The 19793-nt window shown below is 39.9% G+C and overlaps 1 protein-coding gene across 5 annotated transcripts in view; it reads left to right on the forward strand.

The window, feature by feature from the left end:
* PLXNB2 (plexin B2) overlaps window positions 1-19793 on the forward strand; it is a 304814-nt gene that overhangs the window by 248536 nt on the left and 36485 nt on the right. For all 5 annotated transcript variants that reach the window (XM_069764921.1, XM_069764920.1, XM_069764922.1 and 2 more), the window contains 5 exons: window positions 2229-2386; window positions 3949-4097; window positions 8667-8775; window positions 15378-15514; window positions 18052-18219. In XM_069764921.1, coding sequence (XP_069621022.1) covers window positions 2229-2386; window positions 3949-4097; window positions 8667-8775; window positions 15378-15514; window positions 18052-18219 — 721 coding nt within the window. The remainder of the gene's footprint in view (window positions 1-2228; window positions 2387-3948; window positions 4098-8666; window positions 8776-15377; window positions 15515-18051; window positions 18220-19793) is intronic.

Below are 19793 nucleotides of genomic sequence, written 5' to 3' on the forward strand. Positions count from 1 at the left end.
TTGCAGGGGGTGGTGCACTCCTAAAAATTGACAGTTCGGACCAGCGGCATGATAGCGCTGCTGTTCCCAACTGTGCACTCTCCCAGGGTGCTTTAAAGGAGCTCAGAGATAAGGACACTGGCTGGATCCAGCGATCTGAACAGATTTTAAAACAAAGCTTGCCCTCATTACCTACAGTTGTGGCCAAAAGTATTGACACCCCTGCAATTCTGTCAGATAATACTCCGTTTCTTCCTGAAAATGATTGCAAACACAAATTCTTTGGTATTATTATCTTCATTTAATTTGTCTTAAATGAAAAAACACAAAAGAGAATGAAGCAAAACATTGATCATTTCACACAAACCTCCAAAAATGGGCCAAACAAACGTATTGGCACCCTCAGCCTAATACTTGGTTGCACAACCTTTAGCCAAAATAACTGCGACCAACCGCTTCCGGTAACCATTAATGAGTTTCTTACAATGCTCTGCTGGAATTTGAGACCATTCTTCTTTGGCAAACTGCTCCAGGTCCCTGATATTTGAAGGGTGCCTTCTCCAAAGTGCCATTTTTAGATCTCTCCACAGGTGTTCTATGGGATTCAGGTCTGGACTCATTGCTGGCCACCTTAGAAGTCTCCAGTGCTTTCTCTCAAACCATTTTCTAGTGCTTTTTGAAGTGTGTTTTGGGTCATTGTCCTGCTGGAAGACCCATGACCTCTGAAGGAGACCCAGCTTTCTCACACTGGCCCCTACATTATACTGCAAAATTTGTTGGTAGCCTTCAGACTTCATAATGCCATGCACAAGGTCAAGCAGTCCAGTGTCAGAGGCAGCAAAGCAACCCCAAAACATCTGGGAACCTCCGCCATGTTTGACTGTAGGGACCGTGTTCTTTTCTTTGAATGCCTCTTTTTTTCTCTTGTAAACTCTGTTGATGCCTTTGCCCAAAAAGCTCTACTTTTGTCTCATCTGACCAGAGAACATTCTTCCAAAACGTTTTAGGCTTTTTCAGGTGAGTTTTGGCAAACTCCAGCCTGGCTTTTTTATGTCTCGGGGTAAGAAGTGGGGTCTTTCTGGGTCTCCTACCATACAGTCCCTTTTCATTCAGATGCCGACGGATAGTACGGGTTGACACTGTTGTACCCTCGGACTGCAGGGCAGCTTGAACTTGTTTGGATGTTAATCGAGGTTCTTTATCCAACATCCGCCCAATCTTGCGTTGAAATCTCTTGTCAATTTTTCTTTTCTGTCCACATCTAGGGAGGTTAGCCACAGTGCCATGGGCTTTAAACTTCTTGATGACACTGCGCACGGTAGACACAGGAACATTCAGGTCTTTGGAGATGGACTTATAGCCTTGAGATTGCTCATGCTCCCTCACAATTTGGTTTCTCAAGTCCTCAGACAGTTCTTTGGTCTTCTTTCTTTTCTCCATGCTCAATGTGGTACACACAAGGACACAGGACAGAGGTTGAGTCAACTTTAATCCATGTCAACTGGCTGCAAGTGCGATTTAGTTATTGCCAACACCTGTTAGGTGCCACAGGTAAGTTACAGGTGCTGTTAATTACACAAATTAGGGAAGCATCACATGATTTTTCGAACAGTGCCAATACTTTTGTCCACCCCCTTTTTATGTTTGGTATGGAATTCTATCCAATTTGGCTTTAGGACAATTCTTTTTGTTTTTTTTTTTTATTTAAGACAAATTAAATGAAGATAATAATAACAAAAAAATTGTGTTTGCAATCATTTTCAGGAAGAAACTGAGTGTTATCTGACAGAATTGCAGGGGTGTCAATACTTTTGGGCACAACTGTAGGTAACCAACTAATCTGAGGGTGGCCGGTAACCTAGGTAATGAGGGCAAGCTTTGTTTTAAAATCTGTACCTAGGTGGCAAGGTTGCTTGATATTACAAACACTGCAATTTTAACCGCCTGAGAATGAGACAAACCCTTTAAGCCATTTCTTGTATATACATATTTTTCTGTATGATTTTTTTAATCAATCAAATCTGTACAATTATTGGCACGTCTAAATAAGCAATGAGTTATGACCCTGTAGGCTGAATTAACCAAATAAAAAAGGGATGGGGATTCCTGTAATGTGATGTATTTTTTAAATGCAGCCTATAAATATTTAGTATAAAAATCCAATTAAAGTTGGAGACAAACCATTAGGAAACCAGTTATGTGGATTAATGGAATGATGCAATTCTGTTGTGGTATGTTTTTCTCTCTAGTAAGCCTATACAGCTGCTTTTTCGGAAGAAGTGATTGTAGTTTGTGCCTGGCTGCCGATCCAAAGTACAAGTGTGTCTGGTGTAGCAACAAATGTGTCTACAAGGAAATGTGTAACGGATCTGCTAAAATGGAGTGCCCTGATCCTGTCATCACCGATGTAAGCTATAATTCTTGTTATTTTTAATGTGAATCTGTCGCCAAGTTTTAGCCACCAAATCTAAAAGGAGTCTAATGTAGAGACACGTAGATCCAGATTCCAGCAATGTGTCACTTACTACTTGTTCTAGTTCTGATAAAATCACAGTTTTTAGCAGCATGAGATTATCACTAGAGGACTATTAAACCTGCTGCCATGCTGTCCTGCATATTACTGAGCTCTGCATAGGATTGGCAGCTTTCTGCCTCAGAACCCCCGAAAGCTGCCAATCAGTGGTGTGGGCAGAGTTATACTGAGCTCCCCATTCACAGAAATGGGAGACCTGCAGCAGATAAAACCAGTGATTTTATCAAAATGACAGCAAGCAGCCCAGTAGGTGATACATCACTGGAAATAGGATCACAGCCCTAGATCATGCTGCTCTCAGATGGGATAGCAAAAATCTGGCAAATTTCCTTCAAATGTCTTTTTCCATCCTTGAAAGTAAATACCTACAATATCTGATATCAATAAATCTAGTTATTACTGTGTGCAATATTGTATTATTATACCACCTTTATATTTGATTTGTTCGGTTTTTGTAGACTTTGAATGGCGTAAGTGTTTTCACTGTTTCTAAATTCTTGCTCATTTTGTTTTCGGAAATGATTTGCATTGTAAATAATACATGCAAAGATACATTTTTCAGTTTTGTTCTCCCCTTTTGCCCTGCTGTGGGACTTCCACAGGCAAAGATGCTGAATTTTGTTTAAATGAAAGCCAATCAATATAGTTTCCTGCTGATTTGTAAAGGAACAGACCTGAGGAATCGCTGCACATCATCCATTTCACAGCGCCCCTGCGCACCCGATCTCAGACTTAAAGCCTTTCCTTTTTGTAGTGCTTTCACTTTTCTTTTCCCCTTTGTGGGTAGCTGCGCTATGCTCCGCTCATTAAGTGTTTGCGGTATTTTTACATTCTGTGAAGCGCTATATAGAGAGTATGGTAAGTAGATCCTATTTGAGGCTCATCAGCACAGTCATTAGAGGATGGCTTATTATGTTTTCAGTTCTCCATGATGACATTTCTGAAGCGTAAATCTTGTAGCCATGGATATTTTATTAACTTTGTCCCTCCGTTACCATAGATTGTTAAAGCTGAACAAAAATGGATAAATAATCTTACTCTGAAGTATACGGCATTGTTACGCCTTTGTTACATTTTCGCCTATTTCTTAAATGAGACAAATACAAAGTTAGTAGTTTTAGCTTACGTCGGTATGTTCTCGTCACCCTCCTAAGGTGCCGGGGTTTTTGGCTGACAGCTACCGCTCCTGATGGACCATGAATGTGAGATTTGGCCTAGTTAAATGTGGATTGGGCCTTTAATATATCCAGTCTCAGACCCAATAAAATAGGTGTGAACATTTTTCTACATGTCTTTACAGAAAGTGCCCATAAGTCAGTTTGGCTATTAAGCTGATACATTTACCATGGGTTGGTTCAGGTTGATCCTTGTGGATTTTTGTCTAGATTAGTACCTTTCACAGTTGGTGTATTATAATATAAATTGTTTGCCTTTAGTTTACACCTAAAGCTGCACCCCTGAATGGAGGAATATTGCTCACTATCATGGGATCCAACTTGGGGATTACGTCTGAAGATATCAAAGAAATAAAAGTTGCAGGTGTGGAGTGTGTGTTCAAACCAGAGGGCTATTCAGTTTCTACAAGGTGAGTTTAGCCGCTCCATCGCCAATCTTATGTTCTATGAAAAGAAATTAAAATTGTGCATTCCTCCCAATATTTGATTTCTCATTTCGGCAACGTCCACCAAAACCTCCTAGACCTGCTTTCTGGGGGAACATGTGTACAAACCCTACTCCTTCTCGATTTGTGTTCCATGACAATCCTGAGAAGTTGGTTGGAAGGTAGGAATATATTTAGCTGGGGAGAGGTTACTAGTAGCCTTCACTAACACATTATGGGGATTCAGCAAGATGCCTAATTCTTTCTCAGAAAGGAGCCGAAGTAGCTCATGTTGAATAAATATCTCTGAGAATTCAATACATGACCGCACCAGGCCTTGTCTAAAAGTCTACAGAACAGTATCCGATTGCATCCAGACAGCTGTGAAACTAGAGCTGGCCCTGCACATTATTGATCAAGTCCATCAGCCAACAGAGAAATAGTTTCATACCGACTTGTCTGGCAATGATTTTGTGATGGTCACTAAAGTAGAAAATGTGAAGAATGTGCCGCCTAATTGTGTGCGCTGTCATTGTGGGGTGGAGTGCAGGAATTCTAGAAAGTGACTGCATACCAAAACCAAGCAACCGCCTGAACAAGCACTAAAAGGGTTCGTCCCTAGATACTAAGTTATCCCCTAGCCATGGCTCCGTGATGGCGGGTAATGCAGGCTCAGCATGGCCATATGCAGTACATAGATCCACTGATATATTCCTTTAACACTGTCATTATAAATGCGATCTGAAAAAATGTGTATAATGAATTACCGTTCTCAAATATCATTATAAAATGTCAGACATATCATATAGCGTACTAGCTGAACCGCTAAGATCCTGAGAATGAGCCCATGCCTTCAGTCGAGAAATAGCCGCACACTTCCACTTCGGCATTAGGATCACAGTTTTTGGAGACACATTTTGTACACACAAAAGTTAGCATTAAAACAGATGCAGTTTCGTGCTCGTGTTATGTCGCAAGTCCTTTCAGTTCTAATGACTTAAGTTACAGCTTTATAGGGAACTATAAAGCTTCAATTCAGGGTCAGACCCATGTTTGGGCTAGAATTGGGCACCGTAATGAGGGTGCAAAAATGCCCCCATATTATACTTGTGTACAAGTGGCCTTTTAGAACCTTCTTAACAAAGAATTTCTGACTAAAGGTTAATATAGTAGATCAACATCCAGTAATGTTCATTCTCCCCTAATTCCTGGCTTTTGTCCCCCTGTACATATCGGGGGAGGTCCATGGACGTGCAATGTGTGGACAAGGCTCTTTTGGTGGACCTACCCTATTATGTAGCCATCCCCTGACATTGTACTTTGCACAGAGCTATCAGAAGGGCTGATCCCTACACGTCTGCAGTACAAGATGTGGCAATGGAGCAGTTTTCATTGATTAAACCTGTCTCTGGGTGTATTTAACGCCTTATTTTATTAGTGGCTATGTTGGACAGTCAGCCCCTGGAGTCCTGTTAGCCTTGGTGTATGGACGGCAGGGCAGGAGGTTTAATGTTCTTTAGGATGGTTGTTGCTACATGATGCACATACGGAAATGAATGTGCATATTCTGAGAAGAGCCATGTTTGCTAATTGGTTTACTTTTTGTTAGATCTAATGTGTAGAAGATACTATTTTGAGCTAAAAAAAGATACAAAACAAGATAGTATATTGTGGGCTTTTCCTCTGTAGCAGTGAATTACAGGATATCAAAGGTGTCAATGAAGGGGCCGAATAGTTTGGTCGTTTTCAGGAAAAGGATTTTCAGCTATCTCGCTAATTGTGTCATTTCTGTTGGGAATAACTTTACAGCATTTCAAAGTGAGAGACGGTGGTCTGATCAGGAAACTTGCACCCCCGGAATCGCTGTCTGTCGCGGATATATTTGTTTCTGGTTTATGAGATACTATTGTAACACTTAGAAATTCAGTGGAGGAAAGTCATTGGGGAAAATGCAGAAAGTACTGCATTTGTCTCAAAGTTCTGTAGAATAAATGTAGGTAACTGGAACAGCTACCATTTGGTCTAAGGTCACCATTGGTTAAAGAGGACCTGTCAACAGGGTCAACAGTAGCCAGTGTTTGCTCTTATTTGTTTCCAGCTGCTCCCTTGAGTATTCCATTATTTTGTTTTATATTTGCTATATGATCCCAGAGATATGGTCCTATTTATTTAGCGCTCATTTCTATTGACTTTAATGCGGTGGTGTTGCCACAGGGTAATTTTGCAGAGGAGCCTAAATACAGGCTCCCAGGAAATCCTGTGGTAAAGACCACAGAAATTAGTAAATATAATGGTCCATATTTCTGGAACCATATGGCGGATTTAAGAAAAAAAAATGGAATTTAATACTCCGGGGAGCAGCTTGAAGAAAATAAGGGCAACCAGTGGCTACTTCTGACCTGATGACAGGTTCTCATTAAAGGGAACCGGTCAGCAGAATTGTGCTCAGTAACCTACAGACAAGCTTGGTTGATGAAATCTGTCTTGTGGTGGTTGTTTAATATTTATTTTCAGTTTTGAGTTAATGATATGCTCGTGCCCTGGGGAGGGGGTCTTCATGTAGTGCTCTGATTACATATTCATAATACAGACTGCTGACAGATCACTGATCCCTCACTGACCTGCCCCCCAGTTTACATAATGAATATTATATATACATATTGAAAAAAAAACCTTCTGCAGAGCTGTGCCTGATTATAACTAGTACAGCAGAGTTGAACCTTGTCTTACTACAAACACAACAAGCACAGGTGCAGTTGTTCTTCTCACAGTGCTGCCGCACAGGTGCAGTTGTTCTTCTCACAGTGCTGCCAGCGCTGCTTTTCTGCCCTTCCCCCACACTGGTTGCCTTTGATATGGAAGCAGAAGCATTATGGGAGGGAACCTGCAAATGTTTTTGTAACTAGACAAACTTCACTTCTGCTGTAGTGAAAAATGTAGATTTCTCTGGAACAAGACATGAGGTGGCAGATATCAAGGTATCATTTTATTAAACTTTCTAAGACTTGCTTGTCCATATAGACGACTTAGGAGATTTGATCCTACTAACAGATTCCCTTTTTGAAGAGAAGAAATTTTGTAATTTAGGTTACTAAAGATTAAAGTCTGTTTCATTTTTCCAACACCACCTTCCACAGTAACCTACCTTTTTCCACTGAGCCGTGTACCCGCCTCTATCCCATTTTGGGTAGAGTCACACGAGCATATAAAAAATCGATCAATATTTCATACAATAAAGTGGATGATTTTTTTTTCACTTTGTATGGGAACTGCCACGAATGACATCTGTTTTTTTCTTTGCAGCAGCTATTATTCATTTAATACTATTTAAAGTTTCTAAAGTTAAAGAACTGTAATGCATCCATAAAAATCTGAGGCTCCAGGTGGCATCCATTTTTTTTATGTACCCCATAGACATGAGTGGGTGAGTCTTATCCGATTTACGCAAGAAACTAGTTCATGCTGCGATTTTTTTTTTTTTGATTTTTTTTTTCCACTCACAGATTCGGTCAGTATAAAAAAAAAACCTTCATCTGCACTGCCTCATATCAGAGTGCTGTCTGTTTTTATCACAGATAGCGCTCGGACTGAAAATACTGACTAGCTAGGACTCATGTGAATGAGCCCTTTTAGGCTTCTTTCACATTTCCGTCGGTATGGGGCCGTCGCAAACCATCGGCCCGACGGACGTTGTGCAAATAGTGCACAACATGGGCAGTGGATGCAGTTTTCAGACACATCCGCTGCCCATTATGAGTTCCGTGGAGGAGGAGGCGGAGTTCCGGCCGCGCATGCGCGGTCGGAAATGACGGTTCCGATGGACGAAAAAACGTTACATTGAACGTTTTTTCGTCACGACGGGACGCAAAATCACGACGCATCCGTTGCACGACGGATGCGACGTGTGGCCATGCGTCGCTAATGCAAGTCTATGGAGAAAAAATGCATCCTGCGGGCAACTTTGCAGGAAGCGTTTTTTCTCCAAAACGACGCATTGCGACGTTGGCCAAACGACAGATGTGTGAAAGAGGCCTTAGTGAGCAAAAGTTGACGACAAATTACATCAGCTCATTAAGAGAACTGGTTCCGCGACAAAGAAAAGGAGGACACTGATTCTAGGGTTCACATCACATTTGCCCCCACGTTCAGTGCCTCCATCATGGCTTACCGCTGACCCCCCCCCCCCAAGATAGGATTTTTATACACTGATGGGGCTATTAACTATAATGATGCACATTGTACTTTGTCAGACGACATATTCAGCCTTGTTTGCGGCAAGATGTAGTAGACTGTATGAGTCCTTAATCTATACTGAACTAAGGAAAATCCCACAATTAAAATAGAGCTTGCAAAGGTATAAAATTGTTGATAGTAAAGTATAATAGTATTATTATGACTAAAAATGCACAAAGAACAGCTAATTCTAGAGTCACAGATACTCTTGAACTGCTGGATATTCTAAAACTACATTGTATATGGGGATGTCGTATAGCATGGTGACCGTATGACATTTGTGATTAGCGGGCTTACATGATTTTCTGTTTACTTCTGAAGGGTTGTATGCGAAGTTGGACCAGCACCTTACGCTCAGTCTGGAGACATTAAAATAATGGTGAAACAAAAGGAAGGAGTTTCCCCCAACGATCTTAATTTTACATATCAGGTAAATATAGGTGCTCCATGCTGGATATATACGTCAATTGCAGGATGAAGCTTCTGTGCTGGTGTGATCAGCTGCAAGAGTGTGACTGATTTCCTGCAACTTCTAGGATCAAAGTTCTTACTGATCCTAGCAGATTAACCCCTCATTTGCCTCTGTCAACAATTACAGCAGCACAGAAAAAGTTTGACAGGAGAGACCGCTTCCTCTGTCAGCTCATCAGCGCCCCCCCACAGTGCTATCACATGGTGCTGATGGGTTGCTATGGCCATAGGCTACCGCCTATCACTGAAACACTGACGTGCTAGGTAAAAGCACTGCCCTACTACTAGTGGTGTAGTGTATTACCTGTGTATTGTTCATGTCCTCTTAAAAGACTAATAAATATTGTAAAAAAAAAAAAATGATTTGAGAGCTTATAAAAAAAAAAGTAATTTCACACTCCCCAAAATCCCTGTTTTCCCAATGAAAAAAAAAATGATTTAATTTGGAAAAAAAATATCCTTTTAAAACCGACACACTTGGAATCGCAACACTGAAATTTAGGAAAAACAAAAAGTTGTTTGTATCCAAAAATAGTACCATTAAAAGCTACGGTTTGTTACATTTAAAAACAAGCTCTCATCCAGCTCTGTATACAAAATATGAAAAAGTTATGGCTCTCAGAACTTGATACAAAATATCAACTTTTTTTGGTTTAAAAAGTAATTTTCATGTGCAAAAATAGCAAATGTAAAAAAAGACATCAATTAATTACAACTCTAATTATATCGACCTATATTATTATTATTATTATTTATTTATACAGCACCATTAATTCCATGGTGCTGTACATGAGAAGGGGTTACATCAAAATACAAATATCACTTACAGTAAACAAAAGTAACAATGACAGACTGGTACAGAGGGAAGAGGACCCTGCCCTTGCAGGCTTACATTCTACAGGATTATGGGGAAGGAGACAGTAGTATAGACCTATACTATAAAGCTACATGATTATTAATCCCGCACCGTGAACACCTTTAAGATAAATATATGGAAAAAAAATTCCAGAATTGCTGGTGTTTGCTCATTCAGTTTCATAAAAAATGAAATGAGTGAACAAAAGTTTTCCTTCACCCAAAAATAGAGCCAGTGACAGTAGCTTATCCCGCAAAAAATAAGACTTCTTACCGGGCTACGGAAATGTAATAAAGGTTATAGGCTTTGGAATATGGTAACCACTACTCAATCCAAAACAAAATCCTAATATACATATAGGTATGGTGTACATATAGTTAGAGAGGTGTGTGTGTGTCTGTGTGTATATATATATATATATATATATATATATATATATATATATATATATATATATATACCATAAAGAATTGGAACAGCACAATGCTCACCGGTGGGTGCCTGGCCTCCCGGGCAGAATGGTCCACTCATCTGCCCACATAAATACAAAAATCAGCAAATGAAGGCAGCACTCCAAGTCCTCATGAAGGTAAAAATGTGTCTTTTATTGAACCCACATCTCTGTGGGTTCAATAAAAGACACATTTTTACCTTCATGAGGACTTGGAGTGCTGCCTTCATTTGCTGATTTATTTTTTTTTGTGTGTGTGTAAAAGCAGTAAAAAGAAAACCTTTGTGAATGAAGTATTGTCATTATTATAGCTATTCTTTGAGTAAAAAAAATCCAGAATTACCGTGTATTCCACCTCCAAAAAATGAGATTGAAAGTGATAAAAAAAGGTTATTTGTACCACTGAAAGCCACATCTTATCACAAAAAATTAAGACGTCACAAAGTTATAAAAGTTAGGCAACACCTTAGAATGGTCGCATTAGCAAATACAACTGTTGCAAATTTTAAAAAAAGCTCTCAAACAGCTCCATCAATGAATATATAAAAGTATTATGACACCTGGAATGTGACATTGGAAATAACAAAAAAATGCTCTGTCCTAAAGGCCCAAAATGGATCAATCTGAAAATCCTTTTAAAAAGTTTACCAAAATATGTATGCATTCATTATGGTTATTGGTCCAAAAATGTTCATAAGACACACATAATAAATCCAGGTTGGGAAGAAAATGTGCATAGCCACCACCACCACCACTTAATCATATTCAGTAAACGGTGTAATACCATAACTCAATAAGACAGGACCAGAATGAAGTGAGCAAAGTAAATAAAATCACCATTTATTAACTATACATAAAAAATTCCTGTACAATAGTATTCTAACTAGCAACATTGGTGGTGTAGAGGCGTAATACAATATAGATATAATAAGAAAATGAACATACACCTACCAAGCATGGACTAAATGGATAACTGCCGAAAACATATAGAAAACTCAAAGAAAATTGCAGTCACTGAATCCAATAAAAGTATCTTTATTACACAACACTAAAAAGTCATACAAAAAGGCCAAACATATAGTGCGAATGGGGCCAGCAGATGACAAGGCAAATGCCGCAGGCAACATAAAATAGGCAGTCGCCCAAGGAGTAGTGACCCCGGCAGGGCTCCGGAACCAACCAGATGGTGTAACAGAGCACATATCACTCCACAAATCAACCACACAGTGTCAGAACAGTATCAGCAGTGCTAAGATATGAGACTCCATGGTACCCAGATCGTACACATAAGTGGGGTAGAAGAAGTGTAGACGCCAAATTAATTGTGCATAATACCTGCTGGAGAGGATCCGGGCCAATGCAGGGGACACGGGACACCCCGACGCGCGTTTCGGTAAATGTACCTTCCTCAGGGGGCGCATGCCCTGTCAGCAATGTACAGGTAGGTCTTATAAGGATTAAATGGTAGGAAACATTTAAAATCCAAATACATAAGTACCAGCAAGCAACATATAACCCGTCCGTATGAGAAATGTTTCAGATTTATAAGATTAAAGTGACTGTGACCTCAAGTAACATATGCTAATTAGTACGTGTGTAATGCTTACCCATGATAAGGGAAGATGTGATGAGCCCACCATGCTACCCAGATGCGTGATGTTTTCTCAAAGGGAAGTGTCTTATCTGAAACATTTCTCATATGGACTGGTTATATGTAGGTTGCTGGTACTTGTGTTTTTCTTTCTATTTTGATGTTTTCCCTTCAGTTTCCTCCTTATTACCTACCTGTATATCTTTGACAGTAATTGATTTTATTTATTTCTTTGGTTGGTGTAATCAAGATGTAAGAGACACAACCATGGTGAAATATGTTGGGTAATGCCAGTGCTAATTGTATGTCCACATGTGCTATATTTTCGTGTATATGTTTTGTTTTTTTAAATAAGACAATCGCTATAATGCTTTATCTCGGTTCCAGCAAGGAACATAAAACTTGGACAGATGAAAGTCATGTTTTTTTTTTGGTAGCTGACTGTATAATATCTTCTCCATTGCTGAGGAAAGTGACATTATGCCCCATGATGTGTTCTGGTGATGATCAAGATTCAGCAGCGGTAACGCTTCCCAAATCCCTCTCATAACTGTAGGCAATGTAAATGAATATGTGAGATGCACTCTGATGGCGACCCCCCTGCAGTGGCTGCTTCCGATCTGAGCTGTGTGCCCCCTTTGTGTCAGCTTCAGATGAGGGTACCAACAAGCTGTCTACTTCTCTTGGCTCCCTTCCTAGTGCGTACAGGAAGTGTGGCATTTCTGATGCTCTCTGGCACGGTAGCTTCACATCAAAGCTGACATCTGCCCTTTTGGGATTGCTCAAAGCTTCAGTGTGCATCCTCTTTCATTTATAGGATATGGTAATGCTGCTGTTTGGTAACTTTTTCTAAAAGTTCTTCGCAGAATGAACCGTTTATTCTAAACAAGTATAGATGTGATAGGGGAAATTGGAGACTTTAATGTGCAGAACAATAACACTTTTTCTGGAAATATCGAACTATTATTTGCCAAACCAGAGAGGAGAAAGTTCACTCTTCCCTGGAAGTCGGGTAAATTCCTAAGAGTCCTGCTTGCCATAATTAACCCCCCAAACAGACTAATTACATCACATCTACAGGCACGTTTCCATGTTCAGTTAATTTTTTATGCTGTTATTTCAAGCCAGAGAGGCTTAAACAATGGAGACATAAAAGAAAAGGTTGCTTCCATTTATAATCCATTCTTGGCTTTCCCTTCAGAAGTTACATCAAAAACCTGAGCATGGAAACATACCCCTAACAGGTTGTCCACTACAGTACATCCTTTTATTCATGGTTTCAGGGCACTAGATAAATAAAAACCTACACTTGACCTCCTGGAAAGGTGCGGTCCCTCTTTTCTTTGTCTTGTGTCCATAATTCCATTGGAGCAGAAGACCAACGTTAGAAGGCTTCAGCCTTCACATGACATGCTTTAAGAGGTCGACAAAGGACTGAAAGTGGTAAGAGTATCTCTGATCCAGGAGGGAAGCACAGACATTTATATTTATTTAGAACCTGAAGGCCATTAAGAAGAGGTCCAGTAGTGGACAACTCCTTTTACAGATCAGATCCTCAGTTAATTAGCATACATATTGTAACTCTCAGCTCAGTGACCTTATGATGTGCTCTAATAGCATAAAAGTACGAACACTACAATACAGTACCCATTAGATATTAGAAAATTCATCCAAACCCACCATTTTCAATGGCATTGGCCATCCATTTAATGTTTAACTCAGTCTTCCCCCAAATGATGATGTGCTTATGTCGGAAAAAATAAGGATCGCAGTGGGGGGGGGGATTTAATTTCAACTCCTGATCCCTTTGTTTGGTGTGGAGATAAGCCGCTGCCAACTGAGGCTATGTTCACATGGCCATGTCCAGTAGTCATCAGTTAGAACAGATCCTGCAGTAATCTGTTAGCAAAATAGTGCTGAAACCACTTTTAGTCCGTTTTTTAAATAACTGCTGGATTTGTTTTTTTAACATTTAATTCCATGGAAAACAGATCCGTTAATTAGCCATCCGTTTTTGTAACATTTTGTTTCAAGAGACATTAAGCAAAAACGGATCCGTTTCTGAATCCAGCAAGTAAAAAACAGATCCATTGCAAATTAAAGAAAAACGTAAGACTTGATTAACAGATCCATTTTCCATAGATTTCAATGTTAAAAAAAAAAACGCATCCAGCAGGGATCAGTTATTTATAAACTAACTAAAAAGTTTGTCTGCACATCTTTTTTGCCAACGGGTCACTGTCCTAACTAGTGATGAGCGAAAGTGCTTGAATAAGGTGTTATCCAAGCATGCTAGGGTGCTAACCGCGTGACTGTGGCATGCTCGAAAAATATGTTTTGAGTCTCCGCGCCTGTATGTCTTGCAGCTGTTCAACAGCCGCAACACATGCAGGAATAGTCTATAGACTCAAAACATATTTTTTGAGCACACCAAAATCACTTGGTTAGCACCCTAGCATGCTTGGATAACACCTTACCTGAGCGTGTTCACTCATCACTGACTACTGGACTTGTGAACATAGCCTTAGTCTGACAGTAGTTTTCTCATACAGAACAAAGTCGCACTCTGCCAAGCCGAGCGTTGCTGTGTATGGGAAAGTCAGAATATATGGTGGTTATCTGAATGATTGTCAGCAGAATTAAAGGCAACTTTTCACCAGGTTTTTGCCACTAAATCTCAGAACAGCATAATGTAGAGACAGAGACCTTGATTCCAGCAATGTGTCACTTACTTGGTTACTTGCTACAGTTTAAGAAAGTAATTTATTTATGAGGAGATTATCATTTGAGGACTAGTACATCTGCTGCCAGGTAGTCCTTCATATTCATGATCTCTCTATAACCCTGCCCTCAACACTGATTGACAGCTTTCTGCCTATGCACAGTCTACACACGAGGCTGCTAATAAGTGGTGTGGCCGAGGATATACAAAGCTCAACATTCATAGAACTGGTAGATCTGCTGCAGATAAAACAATTACTTTATTGAAAGTACAGCATTAACTGACACATCCATGAAATTAGGGTCCTCGCCCTTATACAGAGCTCCTTTCAGATAGGGTAGCAAAAAACCTTGTGATAGATTTTCTTTTAAAGACACATTCCCATGAGGGTTTTTTTTCATTAAATGTGTGTGTGTGTGCATGGTGTAGTGTGAGTTTATTAATATTCTCACTAAACTTTCTGCATGACCCAGCTCTGTTCTGCTCCTCTTCTCAGTGACGTCACCGTACATCAGACTGTCCAGATGAAGTTTATTTTTCAGTGAAAGCCTATGGAGTCTTGTTCTAATGCACCATAGACTTACATTGTAAAAGTCACTTCTGGGTTACGCAGAGCTCAGTGTGACCCGGAGAGTCTGCAGAGCGGTGATGTTACTGAGAAGAGGACCAGAAGAATGCTGGACAATCGAGAAAGTGGCTGTAGGCGAGTATATCCGTACACACACACTACATTACATGCACACATGTAATGAAGAAAAAGCTTCATGGGGGGGCTTCATTGTAGCATATAAATAGCAAATATTTCACTCTGAAATATAAAGGTAAAATGACTGTATAATCTGAAAATGGAAAGAAAAATGAAGGATTGTTGTAATCCTCCAGTTTATAAAGTGAAGTAATTGACTATGTACTGTGGCTAAAGAACTTTTTTCTACCCCCAGGAACCGGAACCAACATCAGTGAGCCCGGTGGAAGGTGTGCTTGCTGGGGGAACGTACATTACAATATTCGGAAATAATCTAGAAACTGGATCAAAGCATGACGTCCGCGTGTCTCTTGATAGTTTCCCTTGTACAGTGTATGTAGTGTTTAAAACGAAAATATTTGACATTGTTTTAACGGTTTAGCAGGTTTTTTGTAATCCTGCCATTCGTAGCTTATTCTGCGGAGTGTAAAGCAGGCGTGAAACGTGAAGGTTACCACCGCAAGCAGGCAGAGGCATGCGTACAAAGAGCCCTGAATATATGGGTCATAGTCTTGCAAAGAGGTGCAGAATCTTGAATAGGACATGAGAATTAATTAGGAGAGAAGGGAATGCACTGACTGCCTGGATAAGCAGAGGCGAGGAATTGGTTAGAGCCCAATAGGTAGTTTACAAAAGGGACTGGCTCCTCACCAGAAGCCTGCCAAATTCTATTTGAAAGGTTCCACTAATCAGTGCAGAAAATGATGAGCACACACATTTAACTATTCTGCAGACTTTCGCTACTGTTTAGCCCTGCTTTAGTGGTTGCCTCCCTAGAGCTATTTTAACTCCGTCTTCCCTAGATGGCAGCAAATGATGTGTTTAATACTGTTTGTCTACAGAAACTACATAAGTATCTTGAAAGGCAACCAATTCATTTTGGCTTAAACAAGGAAGTTGGTTATAATGACAATTAAGTGGCTTCTGTTAGCAACATGGCAGTGGTTGCATTTTTTAGAGTGAAGTAGATGTATGATTTAGTTAATTCTGAGAGGGTCAATAGCTAATTCCAATGCCGTGTGAATGAAGGGGTTACTGTGCGGCTCACCAGAACCTTTGACTTCAAGCTGTGCTGGAGAACTTGCCAAATTGTTCCAGCTGTCCCTGTTGTATTGCGAAGCTTTGCTTAGAGATTTGCCAATTTGGCTGCAGAGAGATACAGTGATTAGTAACAAATGCTCCATGATTTTCAATTCCCTTTTAAATTCTAAGTAACTTCAGCCATTCCGTCCCCAGCTAATATTCACGTCTGCACATCAAACAAGGTATTTTCCAAGTTCTGATCCATGCTCTACACGAGCACACAGTGAGTCATTACATTTGTCTAAAACAAAAATACCCTTTTTCAAATTGAATGTGAAGACTATAGTTTAATACAATGACTTTCCTTAATCCAGAAGGCCTCGTCATCCAATTCTGTGTCCTGACACAGAACTGCAATATAATGTGTGATCACAATGCTGAGCATGTATGACCTAGAAATTCAACTGATACAAAAAGCAATTCGGCTAGTGTATGTATAAAGGTGTATTCTGGACATCCTTATTGTGTATTCTAAGTATTCTAGTCTCTATCCATGTATAACCAGAGCCCTGTTCTCCAACCCTGGGCGGCAGCGCTTGGAGTATGTATGAAACCATATATACTCCATGTGCTGCCATACTGCTTCCATCAGAATTTGTACTTTTGGACATAAATCAGTGCTTCTATGCGAGAATTCTTCCACACAGACTAAGACGGGGCCAGAAATATTTAGGATTTGTACAAAGAACTCCTCAATAGGACTCATTATGGAGGTAAAACAGAAGGCGCATATGCCTAAAGCGGATGACATAAGCGAAGTGGCAGACCATAGTTTTGATCTATAACCAGCATTACATCTAATAGACCTCATAAGTAAGGTCTATTGAAAACCGCAGCAGATTTTGAGAAACTTAATATTGATGAATCATGTATAGAGTTGGGGCGAATTGACTTGCACAACCTGGTCCATTGGCCACCACCGTAACCTCTGGCTGCTGGACAGGAGCTGTGAGAACCAGCTCCTACCTCCCAATATCCACAACGATTTTTTTCGATTAGACGGCCTGACACAACGTCATCGTTGCAGCCTGACGCACTTGACATTTTGCAGGCCGGCTAATCAAAAGAGCAGTGGATGCTGTCATATAAGATGCAGTTCTCTGGCTCCCATCCTACGGCTACTGATTACTGTTGTGTTCAATGGGACCCCATGGTGTGAATCGGTACCCACAAATACGAATAAAATACTAGATTATGCCACTCATCTGCTTATCTGTCCATTAAAGAATAGAATTCTGAAGGATCGGAAATTACTTCCGAGTTTCTTTTAGTTAAGAAGTTTTTGCTGCATCTCTTGCCTAAGCCTTCTGCTAAGTGTTAGGAACACCCGTTCTTTTGGCTTCAAGAGTCTAAGACGACAATTATAGTATGTCTTCTTTGATATCCTGATGGTTTTAATCCCGATTGCTTATTGTAAATGTTTAGCATGACTCCTATTTATAAACTGCCAAATTTGTTAGCTATTGCACTATCTATGTAGATAATACTCTCCATTACAAACCATTCCATTTGTTCCCAAATGACACTTCTGAAATTAAGACTTGAGAGGCTTTAAAATTCGTCAATTTGTGAAAGATTATTCCTGTTTTTTTTAGATTTTGCTAGTAATTATCCCTGTTAACCTTGAGGACATATTAGCTGCCATATGGTTTGTTTATCCTGTGCAAGAAATGAAGCGAGAATGATGTACATATTTATTGCCTTGTGCTTATTCACAAGTCATTTTATTGTAAAAGCCTTACCTTCTTAGCATCAAGTTCCTGATTTTTTTATTTTTGCTTTTTTAGTGTTTCATTTGATGAAAACATTGTCTGCATTACAAGTCAAGCAAAGAAAGGAGGAGATGTCAGGGTGAAATTGTTCTATGGTACCCACACCTTAAAAGAAGCTGGAAAGTTTACATATCGAAGTAATCCCACCATTTCCCAGTTTATCCCTGATCGAAGTTTTGCCAGGTATTTAATATTATTGTTTGCTTAACAATGTCTGCCACTTCTCTTGCAAAAATAAATAAAAATAGTTTTGGATATGAATTCAAATATGGATACGATACGATACACTTTATTGATCCCGTGGGAAATTATAGTATCACAGCAGCACAACTTAAATCATAAAACTCATAAAAGAATTACATAATTGACATGACAGTTGAGTTGACAGAAGAACATTACACATTATACATTAGAATAGGACATACACAACAAGTGAACTGAAATGTAGAGAAATAAGTAGACATTCACCTTGGTGGTTTAACCCTAATGTTATTGTTGTACATTGCCATGGCAGTTGGCACAAACGATTTCCTATATTTTTCCTTCTTACACCTCAGAAGTATTAGCCGGTTACTGAAGGTGCTCTTCTGTCTCATGAATAGCTCATATAATGGATGTGCATTATTGTTCATAATTGCCATACAGTTTTTCAGAGTTCTTTTCTCCACTACCTCCCCAAAAGAGTTCAGATTGCAGCCCACAGCAGAGCTTGCCTTCTTAATAATCTTATTCAGCTTATTAGCATCAGAGGCCCGCACACTACTACCCCAACATGTGATTGCAAAAAAGATGGCACTTGCCACCACAGACTGGTAGAACATTTCTAACATTTTGCTGCACACATTAAAAGACCTCAGTTTCCTTAGGAAATACAATCTGCTCATCCCCTTCTTGTAGACAAACTCTGAGTGGCATCTCCAGTCCAGTTTGCTATCCAAATGGACCCCCAAATATTTGTAACTCTCCACCTGCTCTACCTCCTGACCAGCAATAGTGATCGGTAAGCATTCCATCTTTATCCTGCTATAGTTGGCCACCAGCTCCTTAGTTTTCTTAACATTTAGTTGTAGATAGTTACCATTGCACCAATCCACGAAATTCGACACCACCCTTCTGTATTCCTCATCCCCCTGATCTCCCCTAATGCATCCCACAACCACCGAGTCATCCGAAAATTTTTGAAGGTGGCAAAGTTCAGATTTATACTGAAAGTCTGAAGTATACAGAGTGAAAGGAAAGGGCGCAAGCACCGTTCCCTGGGGGGGGGGATATGAACATATAGAAATAAAGGCAATATTAGAGAGGACCTTTAACCGCATTTTTCATATTGAACTGGAGACATTATATAGTAGTGCCCCATAGAGAGAAATAATTGCTTTGGGGTTTCTTTACTTCACTTCTTCATTGTACAAATATTATCAAAGTATGTGGCACCTAATGAGTTAAAAAATTTAAAAAAATTAGATAGTTTTCACTAGGGGCGCGTACTTCTCCCTGTATGAGTTGCCCAAACATATGCAGACAATAACACGCAAAGTAAAGAAGAACATACTTCCCCTCTAGCTTAGGTTGATCACCTAGTCTGACCACCTGCATGATTAGAAAGTGCAGCTGAATTTAGCTGTGTCACATTTCAGCTTTCCTCTCATAGCATGTTCAGCTCTGCTGTACTGCCCCTCTCCCACAGGACCAATCTAGAGATGAGTCACACTTATGTCTTTTGTGCTCATAGGAATTTGTAGTCTCTCTGCAATGAG

This window comes from Ranitomeya imitator, chromosome 4, assembly GCF_032444005.1.
Source record: "Ranitomeya imitator isolate aRanImi1 chromosome 4, aRanImi1.pri, whole genome shotgun sequence".
Lineage (NCBI taxonomy): Eukaryota > Metazoa > Chordata > Amphibia > Anura > Dendrobatidae > Ranitomeya > Ranitomeya imitator.